General features: G+C 32.3%; 1 protein-coding gene across 3 annotated transcripts; it reads right to left on the bottom strand.

Annotated features, from left to right (window-relative positions):
* Nucleotides 1–761: 761 nt before the first annotated feature.
* LOC108908302 (proto-oncogene tyrosine-protein kinase receptor Ret) lies at nt 762–13,482 on the bottom strand. 3 transcript variants are annotated; one of them, XM_018712321.1, is made up of 18 exons: nt 13,192–13,482; nt 9,753–9,878; nt 9,408–9,444; nt 8,996–9,082; nt 7,394–7,476; nt 6,911–7,046; nt 6,013–6,157; nt 4,170–4,351; nt 3,920–4,106; nt 3,816–3,867; nt 3,565–3,721; nt 3,250–3,472; nt 3,155–3,193; nt 3,011–3,052; nt 2,708–2,877; nt 2,311–2,467; nt 1,267–1,478; nt 762–1,211 (listed from the first exon to the last, which is right to left on the bottom strand). In XM_018712321.1, exons 2-18 carry the CDS (start codon nt 9,792–9,794, stop codon nt 922–924), a joined length of 2,241 nt encoding a protein of 746 aa, XP_018567837.1. In that variant the 5' UTR covers nt 9,795–9,878; nt 13,192–13,482; the 3' UTR covers nt 762–921. The 3 variants fall into 3 exon arrangements, with proteins under 3 accessions (XP_018567837.1, XP_018567838.1, XP_023310054.1); XM_018712322.1 differs by lacking the exon at nt 3,155–3,193; XM_023454286.1 differs by lacking the exons at nt 8,996–9,082; nt 9,408–9,444; nt 9,753–9,878; nt 13,192–13,482 and having other exon boundaries at nt 6,013–6,155.
* Between the last annotated feature and the right edge of the window lie 6,292 nt (nt 13,483–19,774).

The raw sequence follows: 19,774 nt of genomic DNA, 5'->3' as shown, positions 1-19,774 counted from the left end.
ATTTGTCCTAGGGTCGGGCAAAAGCCGCTCGGGAATTCGCTCTTTTTGCATTAAATAGAGCTTATTTTTGCGGCGCTTTTCCTCCTGTATTCAGGCCGTTCATTAACGTTAATTTTTACTGCTGCTAGCGCGTTTATTACATGAAATATCAATGTAAAACTTTCTGAAAATAATAGTTTAACCCTTTCTTTAATTGTCTCCCCGCGAATACTGAAACTTTTTGTATTTTATAAACAATATTTTTATTATCTCTGAATGAAAATGAATTACAAAAGAGCATATATTTTTAAAGGGACAACTTTGTCCAGTCAAAGAAAAAAAATCTTCGAGAATGGGATAAAAATTGAAGGAGTGGAATTGAAGGAGGAATGATTAATTTGTAAGTAAAAATGTAAAAAAAAATTTCTATAGAAAAAAGACACACTTTTTGCAAATTAAAGTTCAGTGTTTGTAAGGAAATGTAATATATACTCCTCTGACTTTAGGGAATTTTGTGTTAATCATTGCATCCAGTGTAACTTTGGTTGCCTAACAGTCGCCAATGAGTATCTCATTAAATTTCTGACTCTCTCGATTTCGTGGTGGCATACGTACTAGCGGCCGTAGCAAGGTCACCTGATATTCCTTATTGTCTCCAAAAATGAAGTGTTTTAGCTATTTTACTGTGCACACTTATTTGCATATTTAGTTTATTAAGAGTAATAAATTTATTCATTTTCGCAAATGTCCTTAGTACAGGCGTTGGAGGAAGTATCAAGCAGTATTGTAACAATCTTTTATTAGTAATAAATTAATGAAAATGTATAATAATACTCCGAACTTAACAAATAATTGTACAAATCTTACACAAAATATGTCTTCAATGTAATGCTTACTTAGTAGCAATCCAACAAAATAATAATTATTAATTCATAATTAATTTCATTTATTTTCACTTTTCGACTCATTACGTACTTCATTAACATTTCTCGTGGGCGGGAAAACATATTTGGGGCTTAACCGTTCGAAATCGATGTACACCCTTCGTTTCTTCACGTCCAACTCTTCGGCGAGGTCGCCGAAAGTCGGCCTGTCCTCTGGTTTCTCCGACCAACATCGCAACATTAGAGCGTAGAGTTCGTCGGTGCAGATTTTCGGCCTCTCCAACCGTTTGCCCTTCTTCAGCTCGGGCAGTACGAAGAAGTCGTGGGTATGTTCGTATGGAAAGGCGCCTGAATATTAAAAAATATTATGCTGTTAAATGTACGTGTTTCAGTTGAATATTACCTAAAGTTCCTATCTCCCACAGAACTACGCCGAACGACCAGACGTCGCTTTTGTTGTCCCACGTTTTCTCTTCGATTGATTCAATCGCCATCCACCTCAGGGGCATTTTTTTGGGTTTTCGGTTTACGTACGACCCGCTTCTCGACATTCCAAAGTCTGATATCTTCAGGAGCTTGTTGCTGGTGATCAAAATGTTCCTTGCAGCTAGGTCCCTAAAAGCAACTCTCGTCAGTAATCCAGAATGTTGGTAATAAAGTTCCTAGCAACCGTGAAATATACAGTGTGCCCTGTTTTTCAGGTTAACGTCTCTAGAAATTTGAGAAGGCTGTGGACTTTCCGCAAGCCAATTTTTTTGTAAATAGTACCCTGAATTGAGGTTATATTCTACTAATCATTTTATTGATGTAAGAGCCTGGCCTATTACGATTGTCGTTTTTTCACAGGGTCGTTTTTCCAGAAAGTGGTATTAGGCATTTTTTTATCAAAAAGATAATATTACCAGGCTATTCAATATCCATATACCAAATTTGAACGACAAATGTCTGTTGAGTGATTTTTATGGGGTACTAAACTTCGAAAAATCAGACAACTAAAAATTATAATAATCAGTTCAAAGATTGCCATGAAAACAAGTACAAATCGGACAAGAAAAAATAATATTAAGGCGATGTCTCGCATTGTATTAGCTATGTCCTGTCCAAATTTGGTTACTGCAACTCTCTGGGTTTCGAAAATACAATACCTATGGATGTTTTCAGCCATGAAAATTGAATCATTCTAAATAATTCGCCAAGAACGGCGGTGACAACATTTTTAACATTAAGTCGATGTTTCGTATTGTATTAGCATCAGCTATGTCCTCTCCAAATTTGGTTATGTAGGTTAGTCAAAAGACTGCTGCAAATTCACTAAAAATACGCATAAAAACGCCTCACTTAATATCAGTTCCTTAAAGAGATAGAACTGTAAACAGATAGAGCAGATAGAGAGATATATATATATAGAAAGAGAAAGAAATAGAGGAACAAAGAGAGAGCCACTTACCTGTGCGTTATAGACAGCTTTTCTACGTAGCGCATGCCGTTGGCTATCTGAAAAGCAAATTGTTGTAGCTCTGTGTGATCTAGTACTGGTTCTGGAAAACGATTTATTTCCGCCGTCAATGGAGTCGGTGTTTCCAGGTCTAAGTTCGTTAGTTCAGCTGAAAATATTAAGTTCCTGTCAAGTTATTTGAAGCACAAATATGTTGTGTCCTTCTTGCATCAAAAAGGAAGAAAATATAAGAGATTTTGTATATTCACTATTCAAAATTACAATTTTGTGTGACTCAGAGCATTATCATCACAAGAAGTTTCTTTTCGACATTACGCTCTCCTAGATCTATTCGAATTCGGATTGTTTTCAAATTTTATCGTATCTACATTTAAAAGTAATTTCTTACTTTCAGCACTCGAAGGTATGCGGCTTGAATTCATCGAAGATGGAGTTTCAGGTTGTCTCAACGTTGAAGTTTGGATTTGTTGTAGATTTTGATCAGTGCCCGTTTTCAAGAACACGCTTGAATCGGCAGACCTTGGCGTCGTGGGAATGATGTAAGAACCATCACTAGTACTGCAAAAAATACAACAATGACTTCGTTTTAGTAAGTCTTGACTAGGGACGCGCCAAGCTCAAATCAGAGGCTGAACTACGTTGGAAGTAACGTATATTCCTTATAAAAGATAAGGAGCAATAGAATACTTACTCAAAAACGCAGGTAGTGTAGTTGATTTTTGCTTCTGGTAACCTGAAAGAGAAAAATTAAAGTGAAAAAACAGGATACGAGGAGTGGTGTGTCAATGTATTGTAGCATAAACAACAGAGAATTTAGGATCATACTCGTACTTACTTCTGGCTATTAGACCTAAGCAATTCCTCATCCATATCACTGTAAAAATTTATAAAGTTTTAAAGAGAAATAAGCTTGAAGAGCTCTTTACTTACTCTGGAAAGAATATCCTGGGTATATTCTTCTCGGCCCACTTCTTCCTCAGTCGAATGAGGTAGTTTTTCAAACTACCGCCTATAACCAACTCCATGATCATCAAATAGGGCTCTTCCATGGTCACACAGCCCAGGAGCCTCACGATGTTCTCGTGGTTGCCTATTTTCTTCAAAGTGTCGATTTCGGTCTGGAAATCCAAGATCTCCTCATCGGAAGCCCCATCTGATGAAAAGAAATAATCTGTTATGTGCTCGTTGATAATAATCAACTTACAGTTTCGAACTTTTGAGTTTCAGTGTAAATAACGAAATTACCTTTCATTTGTTTCACAGCTACCCACGAAAATCCAGGTTTCCCGCCCAGATCGTAGGCTTTGCCTTTGAAAACTTTGGCGAATTCACCCACTCCTATAACTTCAATCATGATGATTTTGTTTCTCGGAAACTCATATTCATCATATTTGTGGGCTTTCTGCAAAGAAAAATAATATTAAAAAGCATAAGCAACATGGTCAATAGTTTAGTTAATTTTGCACTATTTACAATAAATATCTCTAATTACTTACCAGCGCAAACTCCAGAGGCGTATATTGTGCGTTGATTTCTTCACGTAGTTTCCTGAAATAAAAACCATTAATTATGATTAACTATTGAAAATGATTGCACTTACAGTTGTGACAAAGGGGTGGCTATGTCTTGATTTTCATAGGGCTCATAAGATTTGGAAAGGAAGAAATACCTTTCCAATTTCGTCCTCACTCTTGGCGACCACACTGAAAGTTTGTAGGATACCAGCATAATTATTATCACGGCTATTACGCCTATGGCAATTAAATATGCGCGGGAATCTGAAGGTTCTGAAAATGTAAGTTGGATGAGATATTGCGAGCTTCCAGATGAAGTGCATTTCGGTTACTTACGACAATAGTCTATGGTAGAGCCATACGTGCACTCGTTGAATTCGTCAATAAAAGCTACGTTTATCGTGTAAACCACGTCTTCCTTCAGATCATGCATTGGTATTTCGACCGCGTTGTTCCTGTACTGAAAACTTCTTTCGGGAATGTAAGTCTTGGTACTGTCTTTAATATCTTTCCTTTGACTAAAAATATACTACGTTCAGTAGGTACACACAATTAAGGTATAAGTACAAAATATTCTAATTCATATTGAATTTCAAAAAGGGACATTTATTTCCTCGAAGCCTAATCATGTTTAATGCAACCAACCATCCATTTTTCTGTTGTCAATGTAGACATTAATTGTTGGCATACCTCTATGATATCAGGAATTTATCACCTATTCAATTATTGAAGTGAAGAGTAGGCGTTGGAAAAAATAAAAAATCAGATTACTGTATACTTATTTAGGACATGGTATGAGCAATAAGGAATAAATAGATATTTTAATCAAAATATAACACGCTCTCATGTAGCACTCGAGATAGTGAAACAATACCGTGTAGCTTGATAAAATAACGCAAATGATTTCAAATATTACATTTTTTTACGTGTATCCTTTCATAGCTGTCTCTCTTTTTCATTTCCATATGCTCGAGGAATAAATACACCGAGAGAAATCAGGGTGCTGATTTTTTTTATCGAAAAATAGTACCTAATTGCATATACTTCCAATTCCTAATCAAAACTTTCATTAGCTCTGGCGGAATATTTAATGATGTGCATAAGTGATCAATCAAATTTATCTTAAGATTGATTAATTAATATGATTGTTGAGTAAATAGGCATTATGTGCCATATATGTATACGGAAAGTGATTTTTATTTCTGCGAGTTATAAATAAGTAGATGTACATACTGATTTGGTTTATGGGAAAATCATTTATTTTTGCATAGGTTGATACTTATTACCTCTTTTTAACATTACTCGCTTTCCTTAATTTAAGTCATAAAATGTTTAATAAGTGGGGTGTTTGAAACCTATTTAAATACTACCATAAAAAAAATAAGGTGCAAAAGACTAGACCCGTTTTTTTTTTAATTTTTGCATCGAATCATTATTTAACTTTAAGAAAATGTAGCAGCTGACAAGCTAGACTATGACTTAACAGCGTCATCTATGAATAGGAAGCTCAACTAAAATCTCGTACCACTGTCATACTTCTTATGTTTAGTAACAGAACTACAGGCATTACTTTCACTGTCGATTAATATTCAGTGACAAAACACTATACATAGTTTTTTGATCTAAATATTTTTTATTAATGGATATTAATCCATTAATAAGATGTATTGGATATTGGATAATGTAAGTGTTTTTCTTCAATACAATGATTGACTGTATTATATTTTTGATGAAATATTTAACGAACTAGAAATGTTAAACAGATATTTATATCTATCTTAGGTACCCACTTGACAGGTTTGAGGTTCGAAGAACTAGAAAAATAAAACAGTTGTTTTCTATTGAAGATATGGCTGTTATCACACCATATCGCTGCGTTGCGATCTTCTTCACATGTATTAAATATAGTAGTTGTTACAGATATTTATTTCGCAATATTTGCGATTTAATAAAATTGTACCGGAACTGGACCATTGGGTTGGTTATTTTCAATAATAATTTTAATATCAACATCTAGCTCAAAAGTCGAAGACTTGTACGGAGGAGTGGGTGGTCTATCATTATTCTGGTATACGAAGACGTGGAAAACCCCTTTTACAGGGGTGTGAAATAATAGAAAAAACCTTGCTTCAAGCTAGACATTTTTCAGTAAATCAGTTTTATAACTATACCTACTTACTAATATATGTAGTGTACCGTGATGTTATCGTCCGTGGTGGTATTCCAAGCAAGCAAGAACATGTTTTCTGTTACTGGTGTGAGGCTTGTCACTTTATTAGGCGAGTTCGAGAAGTCTCCACATTTACACCTGTTTTCGACACACTCTAGAAACAAACGATAGTTGATGTAGCTCATGTAAAGGATGTCCCAAAGGTAAAGCAGGATCTGTATTCTGCGCCAATTTCATTCCGAAGAGTTGGCAGCATTGTGCCGGATTACATGTTGTAATAAACAAAATGGAACGCTATACGACGAATAAGCGAGTGAATTTGTTACAAGTAAGGAGAGTGTGTAGCTGAGACTGTGCTAGTGTCAAAAAAAGTTAACTCGGGAATTGAATTGTCCGTTCTTTTTTTAAATGAATTTCCACAACTTTCACTCGCTCATTCGTCGTATAGGGCTCCATTTTGTTGACTACAACACGTGACCCTACACAATGCTGCCAACTCTTTGCAATGAAAATGGCGCACAATTCAAATCCTGCGTTACCTTTGGGAGACCCTTTAGTTAATGCAAGCAAAGGAGTTTTTTGAAATATGAGGAACTACTTCCGACAATTTCTTCTTCAAACCACCACGTTGTTTTATTTTGAATTTCGTTTTATAAAAGATTTAATCAATAACGTAATGCGTTTACTACCCTATCAATTAGCGACATTATCTCCGGAAACCAATTTTCTAAACGCTTCTGTCGTCCAATATCGAGTATCTTATTAATTAATAACTTCATTTAATCAACAGGTGGTCTAATATAACAATGTCGAGCTGTCATTCGGTTCTATGCCGTAATTTCGAACTTCTAATAGTACTTTTGACCGAATTTATGTTTTTGTCAATATGACCAGTGTGGCAACTCACCAGGTACTTTGTAGATGACACTTTGGCTTTTCGCGGGAAGTGCCTTATCTTCCAGGGAGACATTGTAGACACATCCGTGAATAATGTGGTCTGCTGGATGTTGCAGGTCCATGCTGGGCCTTATTATACAGTGATTCTGAAAATGATGTGGATATTTTTACTTACAGTAGGTACTGTCTAATTGGGCTGATATTGATTGTCGATTGCTGACGTTGTTGTCAAAATTCAACAAATTTAACAAATTCGATACACCTGAGATATATTAGCTGTATATTAATACATATTCTTCGTATATCAGAGTCAGGACTAGAATTAAATGAATATATTTGAAGTTTTGTGAAGCATTTTATATCCAGCTAACGAAAACGCTTAAAACACATATTAATTAAATTTAAAAAGGAACGATTCCAGCACAAAAATCTTACACATCGATATCTGTATTTAAAATGTTGTCAAGATAACGATAAATACTCTTGAACTTACTTTTAACGCGTAATTTTCTACGTCACTGATTGGATTACATTCCTCGGTGCTGCCAAAGCTGATGGATACATATTCGGCATCATCTAAAAAAAAAAATGTTGTAGTAAGATGACAGATGGCAGGAAGTAAATAATTAGAGCGTATCTCAATCACTGTTTCATTGTTCATTGTTCATAAAAAAGAAATTAATTAGCAATTATTAAAAATTTAAACTGTAGATTATCTAGAACCAGATATCCAATCACTGTTTGAAAGACATGATTTTGTGATTTGCGAGAAATTCATTTGCCCCTTGTAAAATTTTCGTCAAATAATAATAAATAAATATCTACATATCTTGCTGAATTGCTAATAGACTCTTTTTTCGAATGTCACTAAAAAGGTCTATAGCCACTGATTGTGTATTTATCCATGTTTTCAATTTGATTTTTAAAATTCATTGTACCTGTTGCTGATTTTTAAAAGATTTTACGTTTTACCACATTTTTCGATACGGATTTATTATTATTGATGAGATCACCTTTATAACTGCTCTTCATCATCTCATTATCAACATACTCGTTGTAATTATTTGCCAACTGTTGCCAGAGACAGAGCACTAAATATAACTTTTATCGTTCTTCTATCTGATATATTTTGACCTAAATCTTGTTCAAACAAAATTTTTATTTAAAAAATGACTATTTATTTGCGACGATTTTAAAAAAAGTATCTTAAAATTTAACTGGGACAACTGTATCATTACGCAAACAAAATTATGAAAAAAGATAATCCAAAGTAAACTGAACTTTTTAAATATAAGAACAGCAAAAAGTATTTTTAGCAAAACCGATTTATTTGTTGTCAGGACAAGCCTTTTGTATGGATTCTACGTCCACAAAACGCTTTCACTTTTGATATCTCCAAACGAGATATTTTGGGTTTCTGGATCATATTGAAAACACTATGTTTCGTCACCATTCATAATGTTATAAAGGAAGTTTTTGTCCTTTTTGTCCTCCTTGATGATGTGCTTCGGTAGGCCAAATCAAAGTTTACAGAATAAATATTTATTTTGCAAACTTTGCCCAATTGTTCGGTCAAAATGCGTTTAATTATTATTGAGATGTTCAATTCCAATTTCACGAATTTCAATGAAGATTTTGGCTGACCTTTGATGAATAATTCACCCACAGTTTTTGCTCATTACTCATTTATTTATGTCCTCAGGACCGTTTATAACGTTATATTTCTGACGCATGTAATTGCCTGAGTAGAAATACCTACTTTTGAAAAGTTATGTTTACTTTGGAAGGTATCCTATATTGTATATATATATGGAATATATAGAATAATATAGACAAAATTCTTCTGTTTGAAGATATCTATCGCAAAGTCAAGAGATGATTGACTTTAATAACTGCTTTTCTGTATCATTAATCCATCAATGTTCTTAGATTGTGGGGTGTTTATTTGACCAAATAACGAGAAATGTTTAATATACTTTAGTAGGTTGAATTCTGTGGAAGCAAATATTAATATCATTTTTATTTACCACAAGTAAATATCCACAAACAGTTTCATTGACCGATAACAGTTAAAAGTGGTTAAAATTGTACTTACATAAAATATCTCCCCATGTTATATTTAGACGTATGTAACCATTACCGTCAAGGAAGGTATGTACTGAAAGGTCGCTGACTATCGGTCCTTAAAAAATAAAATGTAACCATAAAAATGTGAATAAATAAAACACTAAAACACTAATAGACGAAATTTTTGTAGATCTAGTTATCTATTTATAACTAAGTTATCATACAGGACGTCCAAATTTACCATTTACTTATGGGCTTTAAAAAAATAATTAAATATTTCAATGAAATTTGTCATAAGTAGATTTTTGGGGTAGCCGAAAATAGACAATATCTCTTTTTTCGTTGCTAAAGTGACATGATTTCTCGGTTTCTACATCTGAAGTATTGCCCAACCGCTTTTGGACACCCTGTATATAATTCTATGTAAAAAAAATGCCTACCTGTGGTTGGTGTAAGCGTTATAACCTCAGCAGATACCTGAAATAAAATAAAAAATATGGTCGTATATAACAACAGATGTTTTTAAGTTATCGCAATAAATATCTTCATTTTAAGTAAATCTGTATGCTATATTTAAACATTTGAACAGATCTTACGAAACCACATGATTATTTTCGGATTTGTTTTAAAATAAACACAAGTAAAAAAATTTCCCTTCAAAGCTTATTACTTATTTGTTGATTGGGCGTTACTTTACAAATCATGTATCGATGCAATAATATTTGTTCAGTATAAAAATAGGTAGGTAATCATTTACGAGACGACAACAGATTATATTTTATTACCTTCAACATAACAAGGAGAAACAGCGAGGGAATAGCTAACATTATATAACATATTCTTCTATTCTGCCTGGTTCTTGATCCTGGTCGGCTTCGCCCTTCGTGGGCAAGACATCATCACGAAAATCCCTAAAAGAATGAACGTACTGAGTTTAGTTTGATAGTTTTATTTTGACATACAGGCTGTTACAAATTCGCTTCTCAATACAGGGAAATCGGAAACGGTAAGAGATACGAAGTAGCTTAAACATTATGCCTCTAAAAATCAAGGCTAACGTGATTAGTTTTCGAAATATTGGAAAAGAACGATATTTTAGAAATTCATTGTTGTTTCATTTCAGAACAGAACAGTTTCTCATGGCAACTTTTTGCCCTGTATCGAATGGCATAATCACTTTTTATATGTAACGTTTCGTCTCTCTAGGACTTCATTTTTTTAAATACGACCCTGGAAATTTTATTACAGTTTTGCAATCGTTTATAACCCCCAATAACGTACTGCCTCAGCCCGAACCAGATTCAAACGTTTTGTCTCGAAAAATTCATCATTCATTTAATTAATCTTTAATTCATCTTAAAAGAGGGCAAAAAGTTGCGTTGTGTTCTTCTTGTTTCAATATCACCTCAAACAAAGCTGACATTAAACAAAATTGGATTTCCAAAATTTCGATTTATTTGAAATATTTCGAAAACTAATCATGTTAGCCATGATTTTTTAAAGGCATAATGGTCCCCTGATTATACGAGCTATTTCGTAGCAAATTTGTAACAGCCTGTATACAGAATATTGCAACAAATTGCTGAAAAACGAGCAGTATAGATGTGTTATTAGTTTACCAAAAACAATAACATCAGTTGTAAAGAAAAAGCAGGATATTAATATGAAGTATGATACAAATATACAACAGAATCTGCTGTTATTACTAAGAAAAACTTTGGTTTCCAAGAATGTGGAAAAATTCCAAATAGTTAAACACTTTTTTTAGAAAATAATAAACATTTGCAGATAATCAATATTGGTATCTATTCGTTGTTCATCTTGTACTGGATGTCGCCGGCGTCGAGTCGTCACGATAATATTCATTTGATTAATTACGAACGATAACACTTTATTTATTTGTTCAGAGTTCAGACGAAAACAAATTTACGTGAGAGCAAGATGTTTCTCATACATACCACGCTGTAAATTATTAATTTCAAACAAAAGCGTTTTTCAATCATTTCCAACGTTTGTTTAACAGCGAGAGTGTTAATGCTTTAGCAACTATTTGCTTGTAAACATGAATAGCGTTTTACCGTTTCAAAAAATGTTTCGGCGCCTTTTTCACACACCAAACTCGAGTTGTAAGTTCTATGTTTGACCTGTTGTTACACGTGTATAATTTTGGTGAAGTGATTCAATAACCTCCACAGATTACATAACAAATGGAATAAAATAATCGTTTTGAAAGTACATATTTAACTTTGAACTCAACTGTGTTGATATCTTTATCCACAGCAATCGCACTTAATAAATGGTTCACAGTAATGGTTGTTTAAAATTTATTTAATCAGGTATTCAAGCAAGTAATTCACGTCGAAATATTTCATTTAGACGTGAGATAACAGAATAAATTTTATGTGGGACATTGAAATAAATAATAAACGAAATGAATATAAATTATACCCAAATATTGAAGCTTTATTTAGAAAGTGCGTTCAAAGATACGATTCTAAAACAATGTGCAGCGACTTCGCCTTGTGTTAACGATTTTTTTAAAGTACCAATCCCCCAATAACATTCATTGTTATCTTCTATTACAAGACGAATGATGTCAAGGCGTCAATATCCCCAACCAAATCAAAATGATAGCAATATATAAACATTACTCTTCAGGGCATTAGTTTTCTATATATTATACACTAATTGTTTAAATAGGATTTAATTGAATAAACTGTTTATTATATTCCATCCAATAAACATTAGTACAGCAGATAAGGCAGATAACTGTATTTGGATTCCGACTGAGTGTCAACTTTATTGCTTTTTTGAAAGATTAGTAACAATGAGGATATACAATATTAAATATAGTACCACTGCATAAATATTTCCTGGATTTTATTAATCTAATAATAGCTAATACAGATATTGAAATCGGAACGAACCCATACTGTTGTCAATTCTTAAAAAAACTTGGAAAAGTTTTCTAAAAGCAAAATTGAAATATTTTCTGAAACTGAAAATTGGCGAAATTTGAAACACGGATATCCTACGTGTTGTAAAATAAACAAGGTGCCGAAAGAAAACATCAGGGTGGCAAGGTATATTTTTAGTTAAACGATTAATAATAACAAAAAGTGAGCACCGCATCCAAATATTTGCCCTTGTTTTCAAGGCGTTAATCAGTAGAAAACACTTAAAATATTTATAATCTATTGCCTGATAAAGCGTACTTAAGATCATGTTATTCAAATGACGTTAAACGATATGACAGACAAGATGTTTATCTCACTAATTACTAATGAAAGATCGAAACTATTAGTTTTCTTTTCTACAGTTTACTGCCAAAGTCAATAAGTTTTTATATGGGTTGCATATTGAAAACCCTTAAAATTATATCTATATACTGGGTGTTACAAGAAACGTGCGCCGTTTCCTGCTTATTCTGTACTGGTTCTGGTCTTGTTCGGCAATTTAGTTTTAACATGCGAGACTTAACAAATATTTTCACAATGACTGATCTGCTATCTAATACAGTCACGTTATTTTTCTCAAATCTTACAAGTGCCTGTATTTAAATAATAAAAAGATATTTAAGTACCGATACAGCTAATTTGGTGTTATCAGACAAAACAATTAATTCTCTGTCGTTTCAAAAGATACATGAAATTTGTGGAATTGCTTACATGAATAATTAGTTGTAGCGAAATATTTTGCAATATATCTATGATATTTTCTGTACAACCCTGTGTTGTCTATAATCGTATTGTTGTTAAATCATATGAACACAGAGAGATTAAGAAGGTGAATGAATCGCCGTTGATAAAATGAGTACACTTATCAGCTCTAAACTCTAAACCATAATTTGTAACGCAACTGTAAATTAATTTTTCTCGATACGTATGCTAAGCTTTTTATTGATAATGAAATTTCTGAGATATTCAGAATACCAAAATATATCGAGAAAAATTTATTGCATATAAAAATCTAAGACAAAATCAGTTATACTTTATGACTAATATTAATAACTAATATAATAAGTAATCCATGTTTTATGACGGTCATAATAAAGTTAAAAATTTATGTATAGTTTTGATTGATAAAAAGATACGAACTATTAAATAACAATGAGTTTTTTTGAATTTTTTTAATTGCTAATAAAAAAGCAATATTTTATTTTGAAATGTATTTGTGACTGTGGATAATAGACGTTGCAAATTGGCAAGTATCAAAGCAACCTACCTGTTTAGAAACAATATCAGCTTCGTGTTCAAAACACGCCTATTATCCAATTACGTTATCACTAAACTATAACTTTTTCAATCAACGCCACTTGTATCACTAATTTTGCTCGGCTATTTTCACTCAGCTGTGATATTTGATATTTTCACTGTCACTCCTACACTTTTCTGCCAATTTCGTCACTAGAGCACTACGTGATACACTCTTTCAGAAATTCTATACGAACTGAGCGTAGCCTCAAGTGATCGTCGATATTTAGTAATAATTGTTGTCGCTGAATAGGTGAGGTTTATCTTCTAGGGTGATAAGAAGCAAACTACGTCAAAAATATAGAGGCTATGTATAATTGATAGGCGTTTGATTACTGCTCCCTCTCAAAGATCCATTATTTATCCTCTCATTAGATTAATGGATAGGCGTGGGAGGAGGGGGGCTGACGGTTATTTCTTCCTTAATATTCCCGGTCGACGAATATCATTCTACGGACCAGTTATTGGGAATTGTTTGTTGATGGTGGTCTCGAGAATTGGTGCCGAGGGAAATTAGCTACGGTGCGGGAAACTACTACTCTGCGGGTTAACTCCCTGATCAGCATTGAAATATAAAGTTTTAGATACTAATAAGATACATTTTCTGTTTTTGCGACGCGATAAAAATAAAAAAATTAACTGATGTCTAGAGACGTAAGTTTAAATATGACAAAGATATGTTGAAAGATTTTCAATATAAATTGTAAAAAATAATGTATGATACTAACAGAAATCTATTTTTTCCGGGAACTAAGAATTTGAAAATTTTAAATATATCATTATTTGTGCCTTACCCAAAGACGTAACATTTATTTTTTGTATAAAGGAACTTCAAAAGAGAAGTTTGCGCGCCACTGGTTTTTCACGTTTACATAAACTTGTACCTGCTCGTGAAGGTTCGTGATCGACGTCAAATTAGAAAAAAATAGTTTAATAAGTTCAGATTAAAAAGTTTAATTTTTAGAACACCTTATTGCATCTCGGTAACGAAGCATTTTTCGACAAAGCTTATTTAAACCACCTGTTATTTTCATCATAGAAGTGATTCATGACGTTTGGACGATTAGCAAACTGAACACCCTGTGTATGTTACATATTCTTTCGTTTTTATATGCCTGCACTATTATTCGGAAAAATGGCGGCTGCGCCGGGGTTTCTATGAAAAAATATGAACGAAGTATAGTATACGTCTTAGGAAAAACAAATAGTCTAGGAAAATAACTTTTTTACTCCGAGATTTTTTTATATAGAAAAGTGTAGGTCAGAAGAAATGTGTCACGCAACCACTATCAACATAAGGACAAAAAACTGTCAATATCACAATGAAGATGCATTTTTTCGAACAAAATTTTCATATCAAAGTTGTGCAAAATTAAATTTCCAAAAAAATGACTTCCATAAAAATTTCGATTTTCCTAATAGTTTTGCCGTATATTTTTTAAATGAAGTCCGGATAAGGTATGTGAAAATTAATGTTTTGGAGGCAAAATAATGGTCAAATTCATTTTTAAATAACGAAGGTGAATTAGAGAAAAGAAAATTACGGAAAATTCTTGTAAAATTTTATGTAGTTTTCCAAGGTTTTCCGAGCGTCTACATTACGAATTAATTATGCACTTTTTAATATTACCCAGCAAAATATTTTCTTTGAAAATTTGTTTTTACTTTGATTATTAAAAACTAAAAATTTGTAATGTAATGACAAAGAAAATTTCAATTTGATTAAATTATATCAATATTTTTTTTATTTATTTATTATTAAAAAACAATTATTATTTTATTTTATTTATTACTTTTAATTTTTTATAGACTACCATATCTAAGTTTTTTATGTAAAACTGCTTCATCACTGTAGCAAAAAAAAAATCTAAAAAACAGACTTTTCTGGAAAATATTAAAAAGCTCATAATTAATTTGTAATGTACACTTGAAAACCTATAAAAACATACGTTTGATACTCATAAATATTCAAATCTCGGAAAACTATTTAAGATTTTCCAAGAATGTTCCGCAATTTTCTTTTCTCTAATTCAAGTTTGTTATTTAAAATTGATTTGACCGTTATTTTGGCTCCAAAACATTTATTTTCACATAATCTGTACTCCATTTAAATATACGGGAAAACTATTGAGAAAATCGAAATTTTTCATAGGAACAATTTTGTAGGAAATTTAATTTTGAATAAACTTTTTTTCTAGAAAATGCATCTTCATTGAGATTTTGGCAGTTTTTGGTCAAAAATCGCGATATATAAGTCGACACCATATGGGATCCTTTTTTATTATGAGCGTTATAAAAAAAAGTTATTCTTGATAAAATGTTCTGCATGCATGGCATAAAACCCTAAATGAAATAATCAGATTTCAATTTTTTGCAGTCCTATATGAGGTTTGTCGAAAAATGTAAATGTTCCACAAGAATAAAGTACCTTTATTTTTTACAATATCGACAACCGTTATTGAGAAAAGTTGATCCTAAGAGAAAACTACGCTCAGATATCCACTATTATCCATCTACCTTTAAAAACAATCTTTAATAATTTTTGGGTATAAACAGAAAATTAACAAATAAATTATAATTTAATTATCATAAAACATTTATTGTATTGAATATGAATTCATGTTTGTAAAAATTTGTAAAAATAACAAAATCTGTTTTTTAATAAATAATAACTTCTTTTCATAAAACCAATAATAAAAAGGTATCCCATATGGTGCTGATTTAATTGGACACTGTATATGTCTATATCCCAAACCGCTGTATGTTACTGGTGGTTCCTCAAAACCTACATTTTTCTATAAAAAAATAACTTTCCTGGACTAAAATATTTTCATGACAATTTGTGTATTTATAAACTGATAAACAATTTCCACAGATCAGTACATTTTTAAAGCCTGGATGAATTAATATTTAAAAATCTTTGCTGTGATACATTTTTTACAACGGTGATTTACATAAAACACATGTACCTTGTGTATACAACAACTCGTTGAGATGTTAATTATTATTTTATTATACATCAAATTGTTTTTGTCATTAAAAGTTATTAGTACATTGTCAAGGCTTCTCTGTATGCATTGTTGGGGTTACTTATGTTGGGTGTTTAATTATGTTATCAAAAAATCGGCCTGCATTGAATAGGAATAAAAAAATGCAACAATAACATTTATAACAGTTTGTGTTGAAACAATGGGGTTCTAGTTGTGTAGGTATTTTCAATATAAATCTGGCTGATGCCCCAACACTCTACCTGGGACTACCAGATATAAAAAACACGTGTATCTCGTCCATCATTATCATAAGAGAGAATAATAAGAGTTTTTGAAAATTTTGGGTGCTTAGGTCTATGGGCATTATTTTTTATCATTGAATGATATGTTTTACGCTTTTACTCATAATGTAATAAATATTTTTGCAAAACGTGCCATCACGGCAAAATAATGAGTACACCAGGAAAATTAGCGAAAATAAAAGAGAAACTCGAAAAAAGTCCTATCCGCGATATTATTGTAAAATTGTCTAAAGGAACATAATACAAGGCATCTCTCATCTCGTGAGTCAAAAACTTTTATTAACTAACTTTTCTATTTAAACAAATAAGTAAGGAAAACAGTTTTTTCACTTTGCAGGGAAAACCATCAATTTTAGCGAAAAGTGACTCTCATACAACTTGTAGGGAATAAAATTATCTACAAACTGAGACTTGTTAAATTAAAATCGGTTAATAAACAAAAAAGTTATTGCAAAAAAAAACAAGAAAAGTGCCCATTTTTAATTTGTTTATATCTCATTTATTGTTAACATTTTATAAAACCTATGACAAGTTGAGGGTTTTGTCATACTTTAAAATAGTGCCAAAAGTAGGCGCTGTAGGTGCAATAGTTTTCGCACAATTCAATTTGTTTATAACGGAGGCTCCAAAAGTTATGAACTTTAAACCTCTGTACAGGGGTTAATTTTCAACCAAACATGATTCTGAAAGCGTCGTTGTAATCTTAAAGACGTAATTAAGTAATTAAATAATATCACCGTTTTTTTGACATTCACAATCTCAAATTGTGCATTAAAAAACCCTGCGTTTTTCGCTTATAGACAATTTGAATAAAATTGTTGATATTTATACTACCTCACCGAAAATAGATGCAATGGATAGCTGGTAAAAAAATACAAATTTAAAAAAAAAACATCCTCTACGGCAACATTTTATTCAAATTGTGTATAAGCGAAAAACGCACGTTTTTTTAATGCACAATTTGAGAATGTTAATGTCAAAAATACGGTGATATTTTTTAATAGGTCGCTTAATTACGTCTTTAAGATTACAATGACGCTTTCAGAATCATGTTTGGTTGAAAATTAACGCCTGTACAGAAGCTTAAAGTTCATAACTTTTGGAGCCTCCGTTATAAACAAATAGAATTGTGCGAAAACTATTGCACCTACAGCGCCCACTTTTGGCACACTTTTAAAGTATGACAAAACCCTCAACTTGTCATAGGTTTTATAAAATTTTAACAATAAATGCGATAGTTGCAAACAAATTAATAAAATGGGCTCTTTTCTTGGTTTTTTGCAATAACTTGTTTGTTTATTAACCGATTTTAATTTAACAAGTTTCATTTTGTAAATAATTTTACTCCCTACAAGCTGTCTGTGAGTCACTTTTCGCTAAAATTGATGGTTTTCTCTGCAAAGTGAAAGAACTGTTTTCCTTACCTATTTGTTTAAATAGAAAAGTTAGCTAATAAAAGTTTTTGACTCACGAGATGAGAGATGTCTTGTATTATGTTCCTTTAGACAATTTTACAATAATCTCGCGGATAGGACTTTTTTCGAGTAAAATTTAATTTGCTTGGCCTATAAGCTTTATATTCAGTTTTTTAATTTTTAAGGTGCGTGTCGTCAAAATGATGATATCTGTTAATCGATTTTTTATAAAAACATGTTTAAAGTCTTATCAAAGTTCTTGATTTGAAAATCTAGAAAGATAACATGCAACTCTTATATTATTTCCTTTTCACTACGGTAAATATATTAATTTAAAAAAGAAACGTACCTTAAAGTCTTCTGTAAAGTTAGAAATTATAGAAAAAATCTGTTACTGTATCAGTAACCCGCGTTGCACTGACGGCAGCGAAACCATGCTCCTCCTCCGTAATAATTTGTTTTATTTTTGAAGTTTTACATAGCACTAATAACTTAGTGACGTTAAAAATACTGGAGGATGAGAGAAATATGCCAGCTTTTCGGAGAAGAAGCGCGAGAAGCGATTTTTTGTAATTTATTCCCCGTTGTAATGTAATCAAAGTCGATCACCGAAATGTTTTTGTAGCGTAATACACCTCGCTTTATTGACACTGCGAATATGATTAATTTTCACAATTTACATTTTGGGTGCCGATAAATGAAGTGATGTTAAGTCAATTTAAAAGTAGAAATCATTGTTTAAAATTGTTTTAAGGGGGCGCCACACGAGGTTAACGAGCAACGAATACCTAACATACTGAAATCATCAGGTAATGTAAACTATAAAAGAAATTTAGAACAAGAATAGAGGTATTCGAATGTTTACATTATTTAATGACTTCAATATGCGAGGCATAAATTTTTTCGTCAATAATATTCGGATAGATCATTTTTAATTTTTATTTAAGATAATTACACAGATCCACAAAAAAAGTACGAGTATTGAGTACAAAGATTTTATATTTTTTTATGCTGACAATGAGTTCGAATGTAGTCCAAAAACCAATTTAGCAGGTAATTTTTTAGTAAAACTCTTAAATATCCCCAAAATGGAGTGAAATAGTGATAAGGTAAATATAATGAAATCTAAAATGGGAGACCCATTATGGCGGTTTGAAAAATATCATAAAAATTGGTATTTAGCACCCAAAGAAATGCGTTATGAATGTTTAAAAAATTAAGTCATTTGAGTTTTAAAAACAGGCAAATGTCTAAAAGTGAGAAACAATCGTTATTTACACCATAAAGGAGGTAAGTATTATCTACCAGTCGAGGACGATTTTGCGCCCGAGCGGAGCGAGAACTGACAATAGAGTCCGAGACTGGTAAATTATACTTAACTGCTGCGTGGTGATAACATTTTATCTGTTCCCACAGTTCTTTATGGTTTGACATTATTCGAAATGTTGCAAAGTCGCCTTGGTTGTTTGGATTTTGTCGTTTCTAAGGTGTTTATAAACAAAGCTACATAAAAGTTGCGCAATTTTCTGGTTTTGAGTTATTATTTTTAAATCAGTGATTTTCAGATAGAAAGTGGAGCAAGTCGAAAGTGCGCTACGGTATATAGAAATTTCAAAGAATGGTGCCAGAAATGGTCTGAACTGCTGCAGAATTGAAATACTCATGGTTCATATTTTATTCTAGCTGCACTGTTGCTCGCGACATCTCCCACTCACTAGTAATATTCATTTATGGAATGATCGCGAGACCCGCGAGCGGCTTAGCGATATCTAATTGCGGCAGGAGTGCGTACTGCGACCGCGAGAGAGCGCCAGGCACCGCGTGTGTCCGCGAACCGCTCGCAGCAA

The sequence above is a fragment of the Anoplophora glabripennis genome, unplaced genomic scaffold (assembly GCF_000390285.2).
Source record: "Anoplophora glabripennis isolate ALB-LARVAE unplaced genomic scaffold, Agla_2.0 scaffold18, whole genome shotgun sequence".
In the NCBI taxonomy this organism is placed as follows: domain Eukaryota; kingdom Metazoa; phylum Arthropoda; class Insecta; order Coleoptera; family Cerambycidae; genus Anoplophora; species Anoplophora glabripennis.
Note: the sequence above shows the minus strand (reverse complement) of the source record. Positions and strands in the feature narration are given on the sequence as shown.